General features: G+C 36.6%; 1 protein-coding gene across 3 annotated transcripts in view; it reads left to right on the top strand.

The window, feature by feature from the left end:
* Positions 1–26,235, top strand: part of PDE1A (phosphodiesterase 1A) — a 285,493-nt gene that overhangs the window by 183,576 nt on the left and 75,682 nt on the right. For all 3 annotated transcript variants that reach the window (XM_065931885.1, XM_065931884.1, XM_065931883.1), the window contains exons 3-6: positions 9,269–9,451; positions 16,546–16,612; positions 20,251–20,367; positions 21,208–21,348. In XM_065931885.1, the coding sequence (XP_065787957.1) occupies positions 9,269–9,451; positions 16,546–16,612; positions 20,251–20,367; positions 21,208–21,348 (508 nt within the window). The remainder of the gene's footprint in view (positions 1–9,268; positions 9,452–16,545; positions 16,613–20,250; positions 20,368–21,207; positions 21,349–26,235) is intronic.

The following is a 26,235-nucleotide window of genomic DNA, read 5'->3' as shown; positions in this document are numbered from 1 at the left end:
CCAGTACCACACTTAGCCAGTGGAACTGCTTCCCTGGACACTGTCCCCCACATGATGGTGCCTAATGATGGCCATCTTTTGGTCTGCCCCTTCCCAGGGGTTAGAAGGTCTCCAAGGCCAAGGAGAAGCTGAGCTCATGACTTTTCCCTGCTGGATACTCACATCTTGGAATTCCCTGCCCTGTCCACTGTGCCCCTCTGCCATATTCTGACCCTGAGACCCCAGAGTTCTCTACCCGAATGTCTATCAGCCTGTCTCCTAAGTCTTCATGGGCTTCCTCCTTAGATCTTTTCTCCTGAGGAGGCCCAGGGTACTGAGGGTGTGTACACCTCTCCACCCTTAAAGAATGGCCAAGCAGCAGCTGCTTTCAAGCTTGGGTGGATTCACGGAAATTGTACTGGGACCACAGTGTCCACCTGTTCTTACAGCAAGGGCCTGAGCTGCAGGCAGCCGGGTGCAGCCCTATCACACAAGGAGTTGAGAATCCTTGTTTCCAACCCAATTTGTCAGACTTTTATGAAACTTATTAAAAGGATGAAGGATAAAACAAATGTAGCTGTTTGTTCTCTTGATATATAGCTTTAAATATTTAGTGGTGAAATATTCAGAGATATGCGCTCCTACTGTGGGCCCAGCAAATATTAGAGGAAGAGGAGAATTAGTTAGTTTTTTGTTGAAGTGTGTCCTTTATAAGAATATTAAAGCAGGAAAAAGAAAATTTCAAATTTAAATCAGTTTCCCTTAATTGCATTTGGTACTTGAATTTTGATACTTAATAGGTATAAACGTGGGCACTGAATGCCTGGAAATAACTGTTTGGGTACATGAGTGTAACTATTTTCCAAGAGTCTACTGTGGACAGAAATGTTTTCACTGATATAATTGTAAGAGTCAGAATCCCATGACCTCTCCTTCCGTGGCTGCCTCTTTCTTTATTCCCTTTTCCTACAAACTCTCTAGTTCAAAATATAAGCCCTTGGGGAATTGTGTCATCAGATTTCAAGAAAAAATTTGGAGTATAAATAGCTCCCAAGGATCAGTAGAGTGCTGATTGGAGGCAGGGTCAGTTTTCACAGCTCACCATCCCCCGAGTGACCCACAGCTTATGTTTAGGGACCCCTCACTTTATGCTTTATTGACTAAAAACGTTGCATCAAACACCAGCTGAAGCATTTTTCAGAGGTCAACAGTGCTAACATTTTGGAGGTATACTCCTGATCCTTCTTTTTGGTATAGTGCATTTTAAGAATTCCCAAGGGAAATGTACCAATGATTTTTGTTTTCATGTTGTAAGTTTCTTAAACACAAAGTCTTTGTTTTTTAAGAGCACTCATGGAATAAACATTTATGCTCACTCTGCCATCCAACCCTAGGATAAAGAGCAGTCAAGTGGTTGGATGTTTTGGAAGCAAGATTCATTATAATATTTGAAATCTCATTTTAACAAGCTACTTGAACAAATGTATGCCAAAAATGAAATGAGGGCAAACTACTCTAAAATGTTTGATGTGTGATAGTCTTATTTAGATATCTTCACATCTTAGAGAAATGTATAGAAAAATTATTTCTGATAACTCTTTAGCAGCCCAGGATTACAGGATTGCTATTTGATATTATACTGGAGTTTCCATTCTTGCCCTATCTAGCATGGTCAAATGAAATCTGAAGGTCTCGCTGTCGGCTGTCATGCTCAGAAGAAAGAGTGTTCAGGGCAGGTGCCAGGGAAAGGAAAAATGAATAAGGGAGGAGAGGAGAAATATGCTCCATTAGGTGTATCTGTTTATTTTAAAAATTCATTTAAGTTTCATCCCCCTGCCTTTAAACTTTCTTCTATCCAAACTTAATTACTTATCTTAACCCACTCCAGTACTCACCTGGAAAATCCCATGAACGGAGGAGACTGGTAGGCTACAGTCCATGGGGTCGCAAAGAGTCGGACATGACTGAGCGACTTCTCTTTCACTTTCTTTCACAACTTATTTGTGTCTTTATTAGGAATTTATTACCATGCTCTGGGCTTCCCAGGTGGCACAGTGGTGAAGAATTGCCTGCCAATGCAGGAGATGTGGTTTGATCCCTGGGTCGGGAAGATCCTTGGGAGGAGGGCATGGTAACCCATTCCAGTATTCTTGCTTGGGAAATGCCATGGACAGAGGAGCCTGGCGGGCTCCAGAGGGTTGCAAAAGGTTGACACACCTGAGCAGCTGAGCATGAGCTTGAACGTGTATCTGTTCATTCCAAACTCCTAATTTATCTCCTGCCTATTTTTTCCCCTTTGGTAATGATAGTTTTTTTTCTTTCCCCTATGTCTATGGATCTATTTCTGTTTTGTATATAAATTCATTTGTATCATTTTTAAAGATTCCACATATAAGTGATATCATATGATATTTGTCTTTCTCTGTCTGGCTTACTTCACTTAGTATGATAATCTCTAGGTCCAACCATGTTGCTGCAAATGGCATTATTTCATTCTTATGTTGAGTAGTATTCCATTGTTTAAGTGTACCACATCTTCTTTATCCTTTCCTCTGCTGATGGACATTTAGATTGCTTCCATGTCTTGGCCATTGTCAGTAGTGCTACAGTGAGCATAGGGGTGCACGTATCAGTATCTTTTCAAATTACGGATTTATCCAGATATGCTTCCAGGAGTGGGATTGAAGGATCATATTGTAGTTCTATTTTTAGTTTTTTAAGGAACCTCCATGCTGTTATCCTAAGTGGCTACACCAATTTACATTCCCACCAACAGTGTAGGCGGATTCCCTTTTCTCCACACTTTCTTCAGCATTTATTTTTAGTCTTTATAATTATGGCCATTCTGACCAGAGTGAAGTAATACCTCGTAGTAATTTTGATTTGCATTTTTCTAATAATTAGGAATGTGGAGCATCTTTTCATGTGTTTTTTGGACATCTGTATGTCTTCATTGTAGAAATGCCTTTTTAGATCTTCTACCAAGTTTTTGATTGGATTGTCTTTAGGTTATTGAGCTGTATGTGCTGTTTGCATATATTGGAGATTAATCCCTTGTCAGTTACATCATTTACAAATATCTTCTCCCATTCTGTAGATTGTCTCTTCATTTCATTTATGGTTCCCTTTGCTATGCAAAAGCTTTTAAGTTTAAGTAGGTCCCATTAGTTTATTTTTATTCTTATTTCCACTACTCTGGAAGATGGATCCCAAAAGATATGGCTGTGATTTATGTCAAAAAGTGTTTTGCCCGAGTTTTCCCTAGGAGTTTTTATAGTATCCAGTCTTACACTTGTCCTTAATCCAGAAAAATGTCTAATATTTTTCCAAGTCAAATAAATATTTCCCCATAATTTGCTTCAAAAATTGTAAAGAGATCGTTCAAGAGCAAATTAACATAAAGGTAATAAAGAGATGATGGCTAATAGTGAACTACCCTCAGGATGCTCTTGTGCTTATCAATCAAAGAATATGGGACTCTTTAAAAGACTAAAATTTCTTATACTATCTCCATCCTTACTCCACTTCCCAAAGGTAATCACTTGTAATAGTTTAGTGTAGATCTTTCTGGGTGTTGATCCCCCGAATCTGTGCCATTTACTGCTGTAGATGCCGGTACAACAGTGCATAAGATACAAACCAACTCTCTGACCTGTCTTTATAGTCTACTGGATAAAACATTTTGAATAAAAAAAAAAACCAATAAACATATGGCATGACTTTAGCAGTGGTAAGTGCTACGAAGTCTATAACAGGATAAAGAGAATCAAGGTGTTTACTATTTGAGTTGGGGGGTGGGTGGTCAAGGAAGCACTTTCTACCTGAATGCAGTGAGGAAATGATTCACACATCTTGAGAAAGAGATTCTAAGCAGGGGAAACAGCAAGTGTAAAGATTCTGAGCAGAAGCAAGCTTGGTAGATAAGATTATAGCAAGGAGGCCAGCACCATCGAAGCAAAATGAATAAGGTAGAAATTGTTAAGAGATATAAGTAGAGATGTAGCTTGTGGTACACTTCATAGGGCTGTATGAATTAAGTATTGGCATGGTCTGACTTGGGTTTCCCAGGTGGTTCAATGGTAAAGAATCTGCCTTTTAATTCTGGAGACTCAGGAGATATGGGTTTGACCCCTGGGTTGGGAAGATCCCCTGGAGGAGCAAATGGCAACCCATTCCAGTATTCTTGCCTGGAGAATTCCATGGACAAAGGAGCATGGCTATGGTCCATAGGGTCACAGAGAGTAGAACATGACTAAACATGCACACACATGGTCTGACTTATACTTTAAAGGAGGCAGACACTGGCTGGAAATTCTGCCAGATGTAAATGTTGAGTCTGACAGTAGTTTGGAGGCAAGATTCCTTCTTATTGTTTAAGGCCTTTGATTGGATCAGGTCCACTCACATTATGGAGGGTAGTCTGCTTTACTCAAAGTCTACTGATTTCAATGTAAACCACATCTAAAATATACCTTCACTACAAGATCTAGACTGGTGTTTGACTAAACAACACAGCATCATAAGCTAGGTGTGTGAACATAAAAAATTAACTGCCACAGAGTTGTTTGTTGCTTTTTTGAGATTTGCTTTTTTGTACATTAGAATATTTCATGCTTTTCTCCTTATGCATTCTGTTCCTCTATTTTTATATTCATTAATTAATCTATGTCAGTCTTTTCCCCCCTGAAGTTATATATTCTTCCCTCTCAATAAATGACATCATACATGATGACTAAGAATTGCTAGACTCCTGGGTACCACATCTATATATGAACTCTCATATGCTGATTTGATCATGTTTGATGAACTGTCATGGATAATTTATTATTTTAGAACATATAGTCCTAAAGTCCTCTACATCAGATTCGCAAAGGACCAATTGACAACCATTACCGTGTGTCTGTCATTCTACTCAGTGTAGTTGAAAATCAAGGCAGCAGTAGAATTCTTGGAGCGCAGTGACATCATAGGATTACACACAATGATTCCCATTCCACCTGTTCTGTTCTTTGGCTTTATTTGATCATTGCATAAGGAATAACAGAAATGGCATCAATAATAATAGAAATGGCATAAGCCCTGAAATTTTCAAACTATGTAGTGGAATGTCTTGCTGTGATTAACTGAGGAATCTGATTTTAAATGAGCAAAAAGAGGAAAAAAACAATTTGCTTTGAATTACAATGTCCATGTGTTAGGTGTAAATCAAAATCATCCAAATGTAAGAGCCAAATGAGAATTAAATATGATTTAGAGTAAGTATTAATATTAACTTCTAACTATGTCTTTTTTATCTTCATGTGTGTACATGTAATTTTGTACTTCCTGCACTTAAGTTGTGTATATTTTTTCATAAGGTATTTCATAAATACATTCATACTTGTTTAATACTTTGAAAAATAAATATTGGCAAAGGACTGTCCTCCAAACATTTATAAAATGCAGTGGAACATAGAGGAAGTCATATTATCTTTTGAGCCTCTTTTTGATAGTTTCGGGTGCTTTCGATGAACTTCCTGCCTTTGTGCCCTTTCCTTGATCCCTGCTCTCTAGAGATGATATGTGGCTTGTTCTGGAGGCTTAAGCACACGCTGTCAGCTCTGGCTACCTTCCCTACATCGGCTCGTAATCCTTAGGCCTCAATCTGTAAAAAAGAAATCTACCAAAGCGAATGGAACCCAAAGGTCAAAGCTAAAGTGTGCCAAAAATAGCTCTGAGTTCTTAAATTGGTGCACCCACAAAGAAACAACAGTCAAGCGACAGACAGAGCTAGCCTGTGTTCTTCCTGGAGGCAAAGTTCAATTGCTCTGTAAAGTCTCTGTGTATTTGTGTGAAGCCTTTCACACTATTTTGCCAGTTCAGACCCTTAGGAAGTTCTGGATCACTGGAGCTGCCCAGCCTTAATGCAGTTATTACTACTGGCCAGTGCCGTCAACGCTGTCTATCTGGGGCTTATACTGGAGAGCGGCAGGGCAGTACTTTGAGCTCCTGGTTACTTCCTCCTCGCACAGCTGATTTTCTCAGCCAGCAGCTCTAAGCCCATCAGATCTGCACCGTCAGGACAGATAGCATTTGCTCTAACTTTTCCACTTGACACTGGCTGGGTCACCCAAAATGAGCTTTTTCATTTGTTTTCATCTTTCTTTTTTTCACCTTCTCATCTGTGTTGTTGATAACAGAATGAATATCTATAGAGTATTTTCCTAAAATTTAAGGATATGCATCAAATAAAATAACACATGTGAATGACTTCTGTAAACTCCATGGACTATACAAATAGTATGTACTTTCTGTGCTCAGTATACACAAACTTATTAAATAGAAGACAATTTTTATAACTTCAATTCCCCTTTTTCTTTCCATCCAATATATCCTTTAGTAGACATCTGCATATGAACTCTCTTCCCTACCTTATTTTGTTGTTTAGTCACCAAGTACTGTCAGACTCTGTGACCCCATGGATTGTAGCCCACCAGGCTCCTCTGTCCATGAGATTTCCCAGGCAAGAGTACTGGAATGGGTTCCATTTCCTTCTCCAGGGGATCTTCCGGGATCAGGGATCAAACCCACATCTTCTGCATTGGCAGGCGGATTATTTGCTGCTGAGTCACCAGGGAAGCCCCTTCCCTATTTTATCTTAGTTTTATTCATTATTGGAATAATATATTGATGATATTAATAATCAGTATCTCCAGACTGATGTCACTGTACTTAAATGTTTGGGAACTTCTTAACTGTTCAAGTCCATTAGTCTTTGCCCTCAAAAGATGACCAATTTGAGAAACTCAGAGCTTTCCAAATATTAACCTAGTGAATTTTTGATATAGCTCATATTAAAAGATGATCAGAGAGTGACTTGCTATACTTCAAATCCTATTTCTCTGCTTGCTTTGTTATTAGTTTTTCTTCACTTTTTCCTAAAGTTTAACCACTATAAAATTTTTAAGTTAATTAATTTTAATTGGAGGATAATTACTTTACAATATTGTGATTGTTTTTGACATACAGCGACATGAATCAGCCACAGGTACACATGTGTCTCCCCACTCTAAACCCCCCTCCCACCTCCCTCCCCAACCCATCCCTCTGGGTTTTCCCAGAGCATCGGCTTTGAGTGCCCTGTTTCATGCATCAAACTTGCATTGGATATCTATTTTATATATGGTAATACACATGTTTCAATGCTATTCTGTCAAGTCATCCCACCCTTACCTTCTCCCACAGAGTCCAAAATTCTGTTCTTAACATCTGTCTCTCTTTTGTTGCCTTGCATATAGGGTCATTGTTACTGCCTTTCTAAATTCCATATATATGTATTAATATACTGCATTTGTGTTTCTCTTTCCAACTTACTTCACTTTGTATAATAGCCTCCAGTTTCATCCACCTCATTAGAACTGACTCAAATGCATTCCTTTTTATAGCTGAGTAATATTCCATTGTGTAAATGTACCACTACTTCCTTATCCATTCATCTGCTGATGGACATCTAGTTTGCTTCCAAGTCCTAGCTATTGTAAACATTGCTGCAATGAACATTGGGGTACATGTGTCTCTTTCAATTCTAGTTTCCTTGGTGTGTATGCCCAGCAGTGGGATTGCTGTGTCATATGGCAGCTCTATTTCCAGTTTTTTAAGGAATCTCCACACTGTTCTCCATAGTGACTGTACTGTTTGCATTCCCACCAACAGTGTCAGAGGATTCCCTTTTTCTCCACACCCTCTCTAATATTTACTGTTTGAAGACTTTTTCAGGGCAGTCATTCTGACACGAGTGAGATGATATCTCATTGTGGCTTTGATTTGTGTTTCTCTAATAATGAGTAATGTTGAGCATCTTTTCATGTGTTTATTAGCCATCTATATGTCTTCTTGGAGAAATGTCTGTTTTGTTCTTTGGCCCACTTTTAGATTGGGTTGTTCTTTTTTCTGGTATTGAGGTGCATGAGCTGCTTGTATATTTTGGAATTTAATTCTTTGTCAGTTGTTTCATTTGCTATTATTTTATTCCACTCTGAAGACTGCCTTTTCACTTTGCTTATATTTTCCTTCATTGTGCAAAAGCTTTTAAATTTAATTAGGTCCCATTTGTTTATTTTTGTTTTTATTTCCATTACTTTGGGAGGTGGGTCATAGAGGATGTTTCTGTGATTTATGTCAGAGAGAGTTCTGCCTATGTTTTCCTCTAAGAGTGTTATAGTTCCTGGTGTTACATTTAGATCTTTAATCTATTTTGAGTTTATTTTTGTGTATGGTGTTAGAAAATGTTCTAGTTTCTTTTATATGTGGTTGTCCAATTTTCCCAAATCCAGTTGTTACAGAGATTGTCTTTTCTTCATTGTATAATTTTGCCTCTTTTGTCAAAGATAAGGTGTACATAGGTGCATGGATTTATCTCTGGACTTTCTATTTTGTTTCATTGATCTATGTCTGTCTTTGTGCCAGTACCATACTGTCTTGATGACTGTAGCTTTATAGTATAGTCTGAAGTCAGGAAGGTTGATTCCTCCAGTTCCATTCTTCTTTCTCAAGATTGCTTTGGCTATTTGAGGTTTCTTGTGTTTTCATACAAATTGTGAAATTATTTGTTCTAGTTCTGTGAAAAACACCATTGGTAGCTTGATGGGGATTGCATTGAATCTATAGATTGCTTTGGGTAGTATACTCATTTTCATAATATTGAGTCTTCCAATCCATGAACATGGTATATTTCTTCATCTGTGTCATCTTTGGTTTATTTCATCATGTTTTAAAGTTTTCCATATATAGGTCTTTTTTTTAAGGTAAATTTATTCCTATTTTATTATTTTCATTGCAATGGTGAATGGGATTGTTTCCTCAATTTCTCTTTCTGTTTTTCATCATTAGTGTATAGGAATGCGAGGGATTTCTGTGTATTAATTTTATATCTTTCAACTTTACTATATTCATTGATTAGCTCTAGTAATTTTCTGGTGGTATCTTTAGGGTTTTCTATGTAGAATATCATGTCATTTGCAAACAGTGAGAATTTTACTTCTTCTTTTCCAATCTGGATTCCTCTTATTTCTTTTTCTTCTGATTGCTGTGACTAGGACTTCTAAAACTATGTTGAATAGTAGTGGTGAAGGTGGGCACCCTTGTCTTGTTCCTGATTTTAGAGAAAATTCTTTCAATTTTTCACTATTAAGGATAATGTTTGTGGATTTGTCATTTATAGCTTTTATTGTGTTTAGGTATGTTCCTTCTATGCCTGCTTTCTGGAGAGTTTTTATCATAAATGGGTTTAATCACTATAAATTTTTTGTAGGAGACTGCTGGATACTGATGATGAGCTCAGTGATATTCAGTCAGATTCTGTCCCATCAGAAGTCCGGGACTGGTTGGCTTCTACCTTTACACGGAAAATGGGGATGATGAAAAAGAGATCTGAGGAAAAACCAAGATTTCGGAGCATCGTGCATGTTGTTCAAGCTGGAATTTTTGTGGAAAGGTAAGTGAACTTGCTGGTATATTAAGACAAAATTAAAAAGGCAGGAAATATACTTAATATATCAATATTATGAGAGTCCTGTAGTTATTGAGGAAAACTGTAATCATAAGTATACCTGGAATAAGTAGATTTAGGACTTTATGAGGGAATTTACCCTATAACAAAAAATATCTTGTCCTGGATTTATTTTTATTTATTTTAAATTAATATAAAGACTTAAATAAAGTATAGACTTTTGAATGGCCATTCTCAAATGAATCTTTATGAGTAACTGTTTAAAAATAATTATAATACATTCATATGCTATAAACCTAACATTACCCAAGTAAAATGTAGTGCCTGATAAAATAAATTCTATACTACATAATAAAATCATGCAGGCCTTTTCTCCACACTTAAGTGAAAAGGCCATCCTCTTACGACCTTGGAGTAAAGCTCTCTCATGTCCAGTCTCCTTGAAGAGCTTTTTAACTTTTCTGTCACTGAAGGACTTCTGTTACTTGCTGGCCCTTAGAAGCAGCAAGTCAAATCACTAGAGTTTCTAATGTGAAATACATGTTAATATGACAGGATTTTATATTATTTAGCCCTTAATAACATAGCTTATTTTTCTGTCTGGAAATAAGATGCTTCAGAACTAAAACTATAAAAAGACTCGAAATAAACATCTTACATCTGACAATGTTGAGAAATAGTTCTTAAAAGTTACTTATAGTTACTTAGACTTAAAAACAATTATGCTACATTAAGTTATAAATAACAAAGGTTATCAAAACAAAATTAAGGAAGAGAAATTTTTTATCAATGTGTTTAAAATTAAAGGAGACCACATTATTTTTTAACTTCAGACATCTCTAGTTATTACCTCTAATAAACTTCCTAAACTTTCATCTTATTCCTAAAGGAACAATGAGAAGCCCTCTTGGGTTTCTAAAAATCTAAATGACAAGGATTGCAAGAAGTATTTGATGTGATTTAAAGATATATTATAACCATAAGAAACAAAGCATCTATGATCTTGGTTTATGCCTTTATTACCCAAATTATTATTATTCAAATTGCTTTGTGTATTTTTTAGCCATATTTAATTGCCTTTGATAAAAGAACCTTCATAATAAGCATAATGAACTTGATTAGTTAGGTGAGATGATACCTCCAACACCTAGTGCATAAACTGCTCCCAACTCTGCCAGATGGGACCTGAAATCTGAAACAGACAAGTAGGGCTGGAGAGAAATAATTTTTATAATAATATTCCTATTTTTTAAAACAAGTTAAGTAAGTGTGTAACAGTTGATTTTTCTTAATATCAGTTTGAAAACATCTAAATAGTAGTTCAGAAAATCAGTGAAAGAGTCAGAGATAAAAGAGTGTATGTTTGCTTTAATGAAGAAATGTATATTTTACCTTTTTGTTTAAGAAAATATAGAATTTGGCAAACTGAAAAATAAATTAAAATTGTAAAAGTAAACCAACTAAATTTCCATTCTCATTAAATAGAAAATCAAAACAAATTCTGTGAAATATATTGATATGTTAAACTTTCATTTTTTTTTTTTTCTCATTTGCTGCACAGAAAAATCTAAACGTACTTAAGGTAACTAAATTAGTAAGTAGTCTTAAAGAAATCAAAGTACTAAAACACATAGACATGAAATATTTTCTATTACTTTTGAATTTCCTTTAGTAAATATGTAAACAAAAAGATATATTTATCTAGAATTTTCAAAAATAATCATCTTCAATCATGAAAGTTAGAAAGGCTTCTTGAGTCTTTTCTCAAGTAGCTCCTTCCAAGAATCAGCCCCTCAGCAAGTCCAAGCAATTTGCTTACACCAGTGTATCCCAAACCTATTCACTTTCTCATCTCCTCTCCAGAAACCCCAATCTAAGCCTTTGCCACCTGCCATCAGAAACATGACAATAACTGTCAACTAGGCTCCCCTCTTCCTCACTTGCTTTCTCTAAGCAAGTCACTTTCTACAGTGATTTTTAAAATGTAAATTCAGTTCTGTCATTCTTAACCTTAAAATTATCTGATTGCCTTTACCATTTCACTGGATGTACCATTTCACCTGGTATTAAAGGCAACTTCTGTATCACGGCTTGCATGACTAGGCTTCCTTACCTTCTAGACTCATCTAATGCTACTATCACCCTTTACTGAATATCTAAACTAGTGTAATTTCAACTCCATGAATATCCAATACTTTGGCCACCTGATGCAAGAAGTGACTCACTGGAAAAGACCCTGATGCTGGGAAAGATTGAAGGCAGGAGGAAAAGGGGACAATAGAAGATGAGATGGTTTGATGGCATCACCGACTTGATATGAGTTTGAGCAAGCTTCAGGAGTTGGTGATGGACAGGGAAGCCTGGCGTGCTGCAGTCCATGGGGTCACAAAAAGTCAGACACGATTGAGCGACTAAACTGAGCTTTCTTCCCTTGGGATCAGTAATTCTGCTCTTTCCTCTATCAGAAATGATTTTCCCCAAACTTCACTCTGACTAGCCATTTCTATCTTTCCAGAGGCCTTTCCTGGTTACTCTGTATACTGTTCATCACTTTCTTTATCCCAACCAGTGGTTTACCTCATAGCATTTAGTGCTCTTTTTACTCATGTATTATTTCTTATTTATTGTCCCTCTTCACCACTAAATAAACCCCGTGAAAACAACACATAGGTTTCTTATTCTCCACTGAGTAGTCTCTTGTCCACCACAATGTCCGGCATATGATAGTTTTTTTTTTTTTAAGTTTTTGTATTATATTCTGCAACTGTAATAAAAAACCTTCCAAAAATAATCTTCCCTATTTCCAGTGAACTTTTACCACTTACAGGAGAACAGGAAATCCATTGTTCTTTTTCAGTAACCTGTAATATAATGACTATTTACTCATATGTGAGACCACTGCATTAAGGTTTCTCCCACATTCATTCTCCAGAATGAGTTATCCTACTTTTCCACACTAATTTTTAAAGTTTTCACCCTAATATCCTATTCCCAAGTATAGAGTTAGAAAATGATAATGAAGTGGTTTCTCCTTCTCCTTAGAAGAGTAATCCTCTTTCTTCTCTTTCTTTATATATAATGAGAATATACAGGGATATTCATTTCTCAAACCTGCTCCAAGTCTAGGAAACATGAGAGTTCTCACCAAACCCAGAGATCCTTGAAGAATGTCAGAATTGGAGCCAATGGCATTGGCTGCGGAGTAATGAGAACAGTAATGTTAATATTAAGAATAATGACTTTCTGGGAGTTCCCTGGTACTCCAGTGTTTGAGAATCCTTCTGCCAATGCAAAAGACACTGGTATGATCCCTGCTCTGGAAAGATCCCACATGCCTTCAGGTAACTAAGGTCATGGGCCAGAATTACTGAGCCCAGGCACCCTAGAATCAATTCCCCCCAACAAGAGAAGCCACCACAATGAGAAGCCAGCACACTGTAACTTCTCCAGTTGCAGGGACCGGGAGCTGCTAAAGAGTAGTTCCTGGTCACTGCAACTAGAGAAAGCCTGAACACAGCAACGAAGACCCAGGACAGCCAAAAGTAAACAAACAAGCATTTAAAAAATAATAACAGTTTTCTTATATTGGTACTTATAATAATGTTACACTAGGCGTTTATATCATTTATCTTCATAAAAAGTGTATGATTATCCTTATTTTACAGATAACTGACATTAGCTTTCTAGAGGTCACACAGCTAGGGATTGGATAACCTGTGATCCAAGATCCAAATTGTGTGTTCTCTTTGCTACATAATACTGCCTTTTGTGCCATGAAGTTACACAGATTTAAAGTTACTTAATTTTTAAAGTTTCTTATTCCTGACCACTTATGTCCTTGCCCATCCAACTTCCATTACCCCTGTACCTCCATTTTTTAGTAATGATTCAAAAAATAGAAAAAACTGTTTCTTAAAAAAAAACAAAACTAAATATAATTTCAGTTCAGTTCAGTAGCTCCATTGTGTCTCTTTGCCACCCCATAGACTGCAGCACTCCAGGCATCCCTGTCCATCACCAACTGCTGGAGCTTGCTCAAACTCATGTCCATTGAGTCAGTGATGCCATCCAACCATCTCATCCTATGTTGTCCCTTTCTCCTGCTTTCAATCTTTCCCAGTATCAGGGTTCTTTTCCAATGAGTCAGTTCTTTGCATCAGGTGGCTGAGTTTCAGCTTCAGCATCAGTCTTTCCAATGAATATTTAGAACTGATTTCTTTTAGGAGGGACTGGTTTGATCTCTTTGTAGTCCAAAGGACTCTTCAGAGTCTTCTCCAGCACCACAGTAAAAAAAAGCATCAATTCTTTGGCACTCAGCTTTCTTTATGGTCCAACTCTCACATACATACATGGCTAATGGAAGAGCATAGCTTTGACTAGACGGACATTTGTTGACAGAGTAATGTCTTTGCTTTTTAATATGCTGTCTAGGTTGGTCAGAGCTTTCTTCCAACGAGCAAGTGTCTTTTAATTTCATGGTTGCAGTCTGCACTGATTTTGGAGCCCAAGAAAATAGTCTCACTATTTTCATTGTTTCCCCATCTATTTGCCATGAAGAGATGGGACTGGATACCATGATCTTAGTTTTTCGAATACTGAGTTTTAAGCCAGCTTTTCCACTCTCCTCTTTCATTTTCATCAAAAAATTCTTTAGTTCCTCTTTGCCTGGACCTTTTATTTATTTTTTTAATTTTTTATTTAAAAAATACCTGGACCTTTTATATTATGATTAAATTATTTCCTTATTCTGCAAGATTGAAATATATATACCTATCTTAGTGGAGCAAGTAATGTTAGTATTTTTCTGATAGGCTGCTCTGAAATCTTCCAGTTGAGATAGAGGATAAGGATAATTTTTTATTATAACTGTTTGCCACATCTAAAAGTTATTTAAGGTCATTTAAGACTTCCTGGTGGCTCAGACGGTAAAGCGTCTGCCTACAATACGGAAGACTTGGGTTCAATCCCTGGGTAGGGAAGATCCCTTGGAGAAGGAAATGGCAACCCACTCCAGTATTCTTGCCTGGAAAATCCCATGGACAGAGGAGTCTGGTAGGCTACAGTCCATGGGGTCACAAAGAGTCAGACACGACTGAGTGACTTCACTTTCACTGTCAAGACAAAAATTAAATTGTGTTCAGTAGCTCAGTAGTGTCCGTTTCTTTGTGACCCCATGGACTATAGCACAGCAGGCTTCCCTATTCTTCACCGTCTCACAGAGCTTGCTCAAACTCATGTCCATTGAGTCAGTGATGCCAACCAACCATCTCGTCCTCTGTCATCCCCTTCTCCTCCTGCCTTCAATCTTTCCCAGCCTCAGGGTCTTTTCCAAGGAGTTGGCTCTTTGCATCTTGTAGCCAAAGTATTGGAGCTTCAGTTTCAGCCTCAGTCCTTCCAATGAATATTCAGGACTGATTTCCTTTAGGATTGACTGGTTTGATCTCCTTGCTGTCCAAGGGACTCTCAAATCTTCTCCAACACCACAGTTCAAAAGAGTCAGTTCTTTGGTGTCTTCTTTATGATCCAACTCTCAGATCTGTACATAACTACTGGATAAACCATATCTTTGTCTGTAGGGACCTTTGTTGGCAAAGTAATGTCTCTGCTTTTTAATATGCTTTCTAGGTTTGTTATAGCTTTTCTTTCAAGGAGCAAGTGTTTTTTAATTTCATCGCTGCAGTTGCCATTTGCAGTGATTTTGCAGCCCAAGAAAATAAAGTCTGTCACTGTTTCCATTGTTTCCCCACCTATTTGCCATGAAGTGGTGAAACCAGATGCCATGATCTTAGTTTTTTGAATGTGAATTTTTAAATGGGAACATGGAAATAAAGTAACAAGGTCTCTGTAATAAAATGGGAATATACTTTATCAAGAAAACCTAATCTCTATATAAGTAAATATAATAAATACTTTCATTCTGAGCATCTGAGAAGTGAAGATTAAAAAGGAAAACATGAAAAATTATTTGGCTTTTATTATCTTTAAAAAAAGATAGCATTTACATAGGAACTGAGTAATGTCTTATGGATTTTTAATATAAGATACATTGAGTCAAAAGGGTTAGTATTTACCTTAGTGATTCTATAAAAGATGCAGATTATTTTTTTATATTTCTTATATTGACCCCCAATATAATGACATAGTCATTAAATTATGGCTTTGTTCAGGCATCTTGTGAGGAGAAGTTACTACAGTGTAATCTAGGAATGAAACTTGCTTGTGAGCTAACAATGTAAAAATTAAGGAACATGATTATTCCATGGTTTTCACAGGACTTTGTGGAGGAACCATGTTTCTTTCAGTTCTGGTTAGAAACCTATTGCTATTTCTACACATTAGGGTTTCATGTTGATTCTATTTTTGCACAAATCAGTGGAAGAGTTTCTTATATTTATTAAGTCATCTTGATTTTCCATTGGAAAATGGAACCAACAAATTACTGATTAATAAAAATATTTTTATTGTTGCTATTATAAAAATAAAAATATCCTTTCTTGATAATCTTTATTAAATAATACTAAAAAGACAGTTTGAACAAACTTAAGCAACTTTTTTCAATATGGTTTCTCCCAATATTCTTAACTAAAACAAAAAAGTAAGCTGTGTAAATTCTGATGATGTTACATATTCTCTTCTATAATTTTCATTTTGTGAAAAAAGAAAGAAAATCTATAAAGGACTATTTCAGTGACATTCAGCTTCCAGACTGAAAGTTTCGTAACACAGGACAGAAAACAAGGCTGCTCTGCTGTCTTGAATATGATGGTCCGCTAAAAAGTATTGTTGCTGCATATGCAAATGACAGTCTTTTTTTTTTAATAAGATGAAGTTTAGGAAAAGATCTCTTTACATAGACATTAAAACCATATTGACTTTATATGTGATTGTGAGTAAACAAAATACTATTTTCATTGTAAACATGTAATAAATGATGGCAATAATTATCATTGCTGCCAGAAAGAGAATCTGTATCTAATGATACCAGGTCAACAAGTCAAAGGTATTATTTTTGTTTTTAAGAAATAGTTAAAAACTTTGAGTAAATGCTTTTTATATACACACTTATTTTTCTTTTTCAGAATGTACAGAAAGTCCTATCACATGGTTGGCTTGGCATATCCAGAGGCTGTCATAGTAACATTAAAGGTAAAAAGTTTCAGTTATCTTAGTTTATCAAATAGTCACTTTTTCTAGTCTCTTTAAAATGATGGGAGGAAAATAAGAATAGGTCTTTGATGTAGTTTACATATCAGAATATAAAAAATTATTTTAACCATTTACAAATGTCATGTGTTTCAAGTCATAACTTGATTTAAATGAGGATCAGTTTGTTAATGTTTATACTAACAAACTGTATCAATGCATATAGATGTTTATCAGTAACAACTGTTAATATACGTGTATAAATACACATATGTATGTGATATCTTTTTTATGCTTTATGCTTTTTGCTTTATTTAGGTGGATCTTGTATTCAACTTTGAGATGGCATGAGCATTTGTCAGAATACATATATTTTGTTATTATATATTATGAAATGAATTCATTATCAGTGAAAAGACATTTCAGTCAAATATCATTAAAGGACAAAACTTAGATCGAAGAAAATTATTTAGAATTTTAGGTCTGAGAAAATATAAAAAGGAAGATAAAATTAAGAAAGTAAACAAAAAAGAAATTTATCTCTTTTGTCTCTGACATTCCCTGTGGTTGCCCTAGTCTGAGGCCCAGTTACAGTATTACACGCGTTAGAAATAACTAGAGTTGAAAATCTGATGTGGTAAAAGTTTTTGACACACTTGTTCTCACTTTGTTTGTGTGTGTGTATGTGAACACTGTTCCTAGACTATATTACTAAAGAGGCATTTTGTAGGCTTGTCATTCTACATTCCCTATTTCATTCTGTTGCTTAATTTGGGTAGGAAATTCAACTTTGTCTTCTCTAATAGCTTTATAGTGGTTTCCTGTATTAACCAAAAATTTAAAGAATACTAGCAACAGAATATACCAAGTTACTTTATTTTTGATATATTAAACCCCTTTCCTAGTTTACATTTATATTGATTTCTTTTGTTCCTTAATTTCCTTTTAAACATCCTCTTTGCATCCCCTTTGTTTTTTCTCTGTATTTGTTTTTTTCTCTACTGCATATTAGATTTTAATCTTATTCATTTAAAAAAGCAATTTGTTTTTCTCAGAAGCTTTTTTATATTCCTGTTTCTAAAACTATAATAGAGGCTAGTATATAACTGAAATGTCATATTATTGGATATGAATTATTCCTTAGCTCTTAAAAGATTTTTATTTCCTCATTATTTCCTTAACTGTAGGCAAGAAAATCAATTTTATTTTTATAGAAACCAACTACCAGAATATTTTGGTATGAGAGAATGCAAGCAGATTTCAAAAACGTAGTATAGAGGAAACACGAACTAACAGATTGAGGAGAATTATCACTAAGCATGTTTTAATAATTCTGCTTTCCTGAGATACCTCCAGCCTTGTTCTCAGCCTGACAAAGTAAAAGCCAAGCATCTGCAGAAGTTTACAGATATAAATTATCATTGCTGATTAAAAAAAAAAATGCCCCCAAATGGAGAGTTAACCTTTTCCTCAGTTGGAAACCCCTAGCAGGAACTGTAAACAGCAACTTTGCAACAGTCTGAACTGATTCCTCTGTGTTAGCTTTGGAATTTAGTAAGAGATTTGTTTGTCTCCTTTGAGCTTTATTAATGGCAAAATGACTTCTAACAGAACTCTGAGAGATTTTAAATTTACAAACAGATCAAGCAAGTATTTGGGGATCAAATTAAGGCCAAATGCAAAGAATTTAACAAAGGTACACAAGCAAGCCAAAAAATATTTCCTTGGTATTCCCAAATGATTAAAACTGCATTTGGAGTTATTGTTACTGTTTGTCAAAAGAGTTTTAAAAGATGGCTTGAATACTGTTTATCATATTTTCAGTTTATTTTCAGCTTATTACATTATGAATTGTTGTCTCTGTGAAATATGCTAAATGAAAAGTTCTAATACAGGGCCTGCTTAAATTTGAAATTAATATACAGCTTTAAGGTTACCCACTTATTATCCAATGCTAAACCTATTCTGTGTGTGCAAACACTAGACCTTCTTTGCTAATAATTTCTGATAATTATTAGAACTGATTCTGCTGTGTTTCTGTAGATTCTAAGTTTCAGAGATTTATTTATGATTGCAAACTCAAACTTTATCTTAATACATCTTTAACGTACTGATAACACTTACTGCAAGTCCATTTGTGGGCTTCTCTGCAAGTTTTTGACCTGGAATTACCTGAATCAATATCCTTAGGTGGCTGGACTGGTTTGGTATACCTGCTCATTGCCCTCTTTCCCACAATTAGGGGGTACTTTCATAGGGTATCTGTTTCACTACAGGCCTGATCACTTCCCTGGGGAATGGCCTGAAATGCCAAAAACACTATCCTCCTCCCCAGTCAAGAGGCCCACTTCCTTTATCTCACCATCTGGCCCTGGTAAAAAAAGTAAAGATGAATCATCCAAGGTTAGAGTGAGGAATAAGGTACAATCACTCTACCTAGAAACAGTACTCACTCTCTCTCTAGAGCACCTGCATATTAAAAAAAAAAAAGTTACTTATTTTTGACTGTGCTGGTTCCTCATTGCTGAGCAGGTATTTCTCTAGTTGTGGAGGACGGGGCCTCTTCTCCAGTTGCGATGCACAGGCTTCCCATTGCAGTGGCTTCTCTCAATGCAGAGCACAGACCCTAGAGCACGCGGGCTTCAGTAGCTGTGGCGTGTGGGCCCCGGAGTTGCCACTTCCCGCCTCTAGAGCACACGCTCCACAGTTGCGGTGTACAGACTTAGTTGGTCTGCAGCGTGTGGGATCTTCTCAGACCAGGGATTGAACCTGTGTCTCCTGCATTGCCAGGCAAATTCTTTACCCCTGAGCCACCAAGGAAGTATCTGCATCTTGAAAAAAAAGAAGACTCAAAATATCGAAGGTCTAAAGCAAATTAGTAGCTCTTAAAAGGTGGACCCACCAGTCCATCCTAAAGGAGATCAGCCCTGGGTGTTCATTGGAAGGACTGATGCTGAAGCTGAAACTCCAATACTTTGGCCACCTGATGCGAAGAGTTGACTCATTGGAAAAGACCCTGATGCTGGGAGAGATTGGGGGCAGGAGGAGAAGGGGACGAGAGAGGATGAGATGGCTGGATGGCATCACCGACTCGATGGGCATGAGTTTGAGTAAACTCTGGGAGTTGGTGATGGACAGGGAGGTCTGGCGTGCTGCGATTCATGGGGTCGCAAAGAGTCGGACACGACTGAGCGACAGAAAGAACTAAACTGAAAAGGCGGACGTTCAAGCAGTGTAGTAGGTGTGTTGGTGGGGAAGGTAAATCGGGGTTATCTTCCCTCTATCCCTCAATTAAGTCACCCACATAACCTGGAATTCTACCTTAAAATTAGGCCCACTTTGGGAAAATAACATGGCTTTCATCTGGAGAGAGACTAAGGATAAGGGAGTTATAGTTTATTATATCAAATTGGATAACCTTGGGATTAAGGGGGAGAACTTAAGTATACAGACTTCACTGTTGTGGATCCATAGACACGGTGTGCTTGTCATATCAGATGCTGGTGAAAGTAAAGTCTGATGTGCTGAATTGAAATCTGACCTGCTGGATGTATAATTCCTGATCTTTCTAAGAATTTTTCATAGAAAGAAACAAAACCACGTGATGTTGTCATATAAAATGTTTACTTTTTTTCCTACAGGATGTTGATAAATGGTCTTTTGATGTATTTGCCTTGAATGAAGCAAGTGGAGAACATAGTCTGAAGTTTATGATTTATGAACTATTCACCAGATATGATCTTATCAACCGTTTCAAGGTCAGAAACGTGGAACAAAAGTAAAATGCTCTTAGAATGCGTTATCTGTATGAGAGTGTAAATGCAAAACATTGATTCATTAATCAATTCATCTAAAAATGTTTTTGGGTTGGCAGATCACAGAACTGTGGGGATGAGTTCACCACATGATATGGCTATTCTCCACAAATCACTGACATTTCTTTATTTCCACTGTGGTATCATAAAGCCATGATAGTGTCATTGCAACAAGATATGAATGTCACCTTGAATTACTCATGGAACATTCGTGTACACATTGGAATCTGTTTCTTAAAGAAATATGAGTTTCCTAAAATGCAAAATGAACCGTTTCTGGCAGCTTTTCTTAAAATGAAAGGGCTTCTGATTAACTTCACTTCGAGCTATCTCAGCCACAAATTTGATTCAGATTTCTCAGTGTGTATCTATGGAGTCATGATATTTTTTAGAATTAGAAGTTACTGGGAGGTCATTTATTTTAACCTCCTTGAATTACTGGTAGAAAAACTAGATTTTACCAGTTGTAATTGGAAAATTTTATGCCTTTAAAAACTAGCCTTCTTATTTGACTCTAGAAGATATAAAAATTTAAAGATTGCTATATGGTTAAGACTGTTATTTCGTCTATCTTAATTAAACATTTGGGGGTTATAATTCTCATCAGCATTGAAAACTGACAGATTAATGAACTGTTTTCTTGGAACAATCCACATTTAACTTTAAGAAACTACTGCCCACATCTGACTCACTAATGTGTCCCATCCCAAGCATCTTTATGCTCATGTTAATTTAGTGCCACTCTTTTGGTCAAAATATAATCATAATTATTACTTTCTGCAGATTCCTGTTTCTTGCCTAATTGCCTTTGCAGAAGCTCTAGAAGTTGGTTACAGCAAGTACAAAAATCCATACCACAATTTGATTCATGCAGCTGATGTCACTCAAACTGTGCATTACATAATGCTTCATACAGGTATCATGGTAAGAAAGTCTTTGTGATTGAAGTTTGTTAGTTTGCAACATCTAATCCCATTCCCTTCTCATTGTTTCTTTATTACTCATAAAAGTATTATAAGTAACTATCTTCTGGATTTTTTAGGGTTAACAAATTATCTATAATATACATTTTTCAAAAAATATTTTAATTCAGTGAAAAAAGATCTCCAGAAGCAAGTGAAAATATACTGCAAATTCTTCAAAATTTGGACCATATGACATTTTTCATTTGTAAATTCCTGTGGCTCAGATAGATGGTAAAGAATCCACCTGCAACACAGGAGACCAGGATTCAATCTATGGGTCGGGAAGTTCCCCTGGAGAAGGGAATCACAACCCACTCCAGTATTCTTGCCTGGAGAATTCCATGGACAGAGGATCCTGGCAAGCTATCTACTGTCTATGGTGTTGCAAAGGGTCAAATATGACTGAGCGACTAACACTCACTCACTCACTTTCCCCATAGGAATCAACTCCCAGAAAAGTGACCTAGAAAAAAAGCCTTTGGAATAAAAGTTAGTTGTAGTGCTCTTCCCTCATTTCATTAACCAGGCTGACCTCACTAGCTTTTTCTCTTCTACATGTTTGTATCACCAATTACAATCAAATCCTAATAGATATTTTTGTAAATTATTCATGTGGATTTTCCCAAATTCTTCTTCTTCCTCTTTGCATCTGAATGGATCAGTTGATGACTGGATAAGTGGTTCAGCAGTGCAAATATTGGGGCAACAATAAGTAGATGATGGGAAGTCTGAGACAGCCTGGAATTCCTGTAATGTCTCAGAGCATAGGATGACTTCCAAGAGATAAAAAGGGAAGGGCAGACCTTCCTTCTGAAGGTTCCAAACTGGGAGGGGTTCATCCCAGGGTATGAGTCATTGTTGAGATCCCCAACATCTGAGTACATTTTTGAATTCTTATGTGTTGACCTACATGAAGCAATACCATAAAACACATGTAAGTAAAATAAGTAGAATGGTCTAGCAAACCCCATAACATACTTTGCCTACCTGTTTAGATTTCAGACATCATGTCCTGTTTATTGGTATATGTCATTGGCATTCAGAGCTATATGACTAGTACTCCTCCATATTTCTGCCCAGAGACTGTATTCCTTACCTAGTGACACGCAAAACCCTTACAGACACAGTATGGAGACCTGAAGATCTTGAAAACTTATAACAGGTACATGATTCTCCAAGTTTACTGTATACCCCTGTGTTATATGCATTTTTCCCCCAAGAATCCAGTGTATTATTTACTACATAAGACCCCTTTGCTATGATTTGTCGAAAGGTGCCTCACACAACGAGTAAAAAAATGATCTATTTTACTTCTCCATCTTTTTTTGCCTCCTAAATATTGCAGATACATCAATGCTTTGGGCTCAGATTCCACTCCTGCCCGGTGTTTCGATGATCTGTTTCTTCAAAACAAACTACTCTAAACCTCAATGGCTTATAACAATAATTTATCATATTTCTCAAGGGTTGTTGGTTAGAAGGGTCCCAAACAGAAGGTTCTCACTTGGGGTCTCTCATGTGATTGTGACCAGCTAGCAAGTGTGGACACAGATATCTGAAGACATCACTGGGCCAGTATCCACAGTGGTTCAGTCCTACGGCTGGCAGTTGACAATGGCTAGTAGCTGGGAGCTCAGCTGGGCTTTTAATGAAGAAATTTTTTGGAATATCACTGCCAATTCAATAGAAATGTGCATTATATTGACAGGATCAGCAAGTAATATAACTGCTTTGGAGTTAAGGCCTACTTTGGGAGAGGCAAAAACCAAAAACCTTTGCTGATGCAGTAGCAAGATTCTCTTGTAACCTTCTAGAAGGCTGAATTATATGTAATTGTGCCTTTGTATTCTCTTTTTAAGTTGTAAATATAGACATCACTCAGCTAAGGCATAAATGTGCCCAATGAGCCAAATCAAATGTAGTCATGGTTGGACTTGGTCCTTGGTTGAAGTTTACTCATAATTCATTTGACACTTAAAAGGAAGAAGCAGGTAGAAACATTCAAAGATATAGCTTTAAAATATTGTACAATTTTAAGAAGTAGTATATATGACTTTCTTTATATCTGTTTCTCTTCCCAGCATACATGCATATGCATACACACATACACACAAATTCTTTTAGAGCTCCCATTGGTTTAATCAGACTTCATTGTCACAGCTGTTCCTTGAACTCTGTTTTCCCTGGGTTTTATATGCATGGCAATTAATGTGAAAAACAAAATGCCTCCTGACACCTGCACTTGCTGTTACCCTGGGAAAAAATGCTGTAACATCTTCCTGGCTAGATCTGCTTGATTTTTCCTTTCTAAGGCCTTGGTCTTGAATCTGATAGTGAGGTGGTTTTCATTTTACGTGTTTAGCGTTTCTTCTTTTCTGAATCCTGTGGCATTGAAAGGTTAACTGAAGAATGAAATATTAAAGTGTTAGTTTGAAATGGAAACTGAACTAATTACGTTTCCTCAGAACAAAATAGAATGGAAAAGCTCTGCCTGCTTTGGTATAAAAATATCGACTTTAATTATGAAGTATGAGGAGAAGATATATGCCATTTCAGGGTGGTAGGTAACCAGGATGTTGTTCTAAAATACATTTTTTTGCTTAAGTACTACAATGTAAAGGCAACCAAATAAAAGTCTCCTTGTTCAGCTTTGGAATCTCTGTGCTGAAGGTGACATTAAACAGATGAGGGATGCTATATTAGCGGGCAAATAGAGAAATTCAAACCCACAATATGAGTTTACCCTCAGACTTGCAAAGAAGGCTTGTTCCAGAATCTAACAAGCTATTCCAACTTCTCTGGGAGATGGGAAATCTGGCCCAGCCTGGCATGACTCCTAGAAAGTTTAAATTGTTAGTAAAGATGACATAGTCACTTTTTGAGATACTAACCGATAAATATAACTTCACTATACTATAGCACGTTTGGTTTAGAAACTTATTTCTAAATTCATCCTTTAACAAGAAAAGTGTCAGTGGACTCCATTCTTACCCCTTAGCTTGGCCATTACAAAAATAGTTGAGTTGGAGACTGTCAGTATTGTCTAGGATCAGGAAAATATATTTAAATGATTGCAAAATTTTATGATTGATGATGAGAGGAAAAGCAAAATGAATTTTCAGTGTATTGACTATTTTGTCAAAACTAGGTTATACTACCAGCTCGATGGTTTTTTGCAAGGTATTTTTAGAAGTATTTTAGATTAAAAAAAAAGTGGTAGAAGTTGAGTATTAATTTTCGCACATATGAATGTATTGGTTCTTTGAAACAAACAAACAAAAAAAGCCTTATAGAAATATGCATTTAGCCGAAGACTCAAAGATTTGATATGGTGAAGACAGGGTCACTTACATTACTGTTTTAGCCAATGCCCTGCTGTTTCAGAATGGTCTTATCGGCATGACGTTTATGGAGCACTCCAGTAGCAGCCTAATACTGTCAGGCGACTGGTGCAGCCTGTTAGCTGCGAAATGTTTACAGGACCATTGCCTGAAAAGGATTATAATGAAGCCACTGTCCTTCAGTTTGTTAGTGTCATTGGAATGCTCTCAGGCCTGGAGCAGGCAGTGCAGCGCTGATAAGACAGCTGACCCTCTGTCTCCCTCTGTCTCCTTTTCTCACTTAATTGACTTGTTGCTCTGTGCAAGGTGACGGGAGCGTGTGGTAGCTTGAGCTATTTGCTAAAGATCAAATGCTTCACCACGTACTGCCAACCCGCTTCCAAATGACTCTTCGAATATGAAACCATCTGAGGGCCTTGGCAAGAGAACACTTATATTTGAGGGCTCCTGGCATTGTGTTCTCTCTGATACTGAGTTGAAGAGAAGTAACTTGAAAACTATTCCTTTGGAACTTGTGGTCCACTGACTACACCCCGAAATAGCCCCTCATACTTTGAAACTACTCAATTTTTCTCCAGTCTACAAAAATTTACCACTATGTCTCTATTCTACAAACTACATGGAAATTCTCTTCTTGTAAATGACTTCTAATACAACAGTGTTTGGAAGAGTGGACACAGTGTGGGCTTTCAAGGCAAGCAGATGTTGATTTCAAACCTAACTTCCCCACTACCTAGCTTCCCTGCTGTCTACTCTGTTCCCTTGTCACTAAAATGTGGTTTAATAATCCCGACCACCTGGTAGTATGACAGCGAGGGGTAATGATATCATATGTGTAAACCTAACCTAGTTACTGAAACATAACAGCAATTAGTAAGACATATTATCAATTTATTACACTATATATTAATTTATACATATTATGTATTAATACTATTATACTCACTTTCCACATTGGGTTAGTTATAGCAGACTAACTCAGTCTATTCAAAGGGATAGAGAAAAAAGGTTCAAAACTACCTATACTGTAAGGGGTTATTAATTATGCTTTTTTAGATACACCAGGAACCAACAGGTTAGTGTGACTTTCTAACCTAAAACTCTCCCAGCCTTATACACACACACATACATATACATTCTCTATTGTACACACACACACACACACACAAAATAATTCAGATATGAAAATTACATCATAAGTCTTAAAGCTTTGTTAGCTTCCCAATCCATCAGTGTATCCAGTTAAATTATCTAGAAATTCTGCTTTTGAAACCTTAAAAGAATATATTTAACATATTACTCCCTTAAATAATGAAGGCTATTGTCATCCACAGAAAGAAGGAACACTGTGATCTGTTGAAAGAATAGAAATTTTGGAATCAGACAGATACAGTTTGAATTCCTGCCCTGCCACTTGAAAGCTATGTGACCTTCTGCAGATTGATTCACTTCTTTAGGATTTGGCTGTGTTATCTGCCAAATGAGGTTTAAAACATTTACCTTGT

Source organism: Muntiacus reevesi, chromosome 3, assembly GCF_963930625.1.
Source record: "Muntiacus reevesi chromosome 3, mMunRee1.1, whole genome shotgun sequence".
Classification (NCBI taxonomy): Eukaryota; Metazoa; Chordata; class Mammalia; order Artiodactyla; family Cervidae; genus Muntiacus; species Muntiacus reevesi.
Note: the sequence above shows the minus strand (reverse complement) of the source record. Positions and strands in the feature narration are given on the sequence as shown.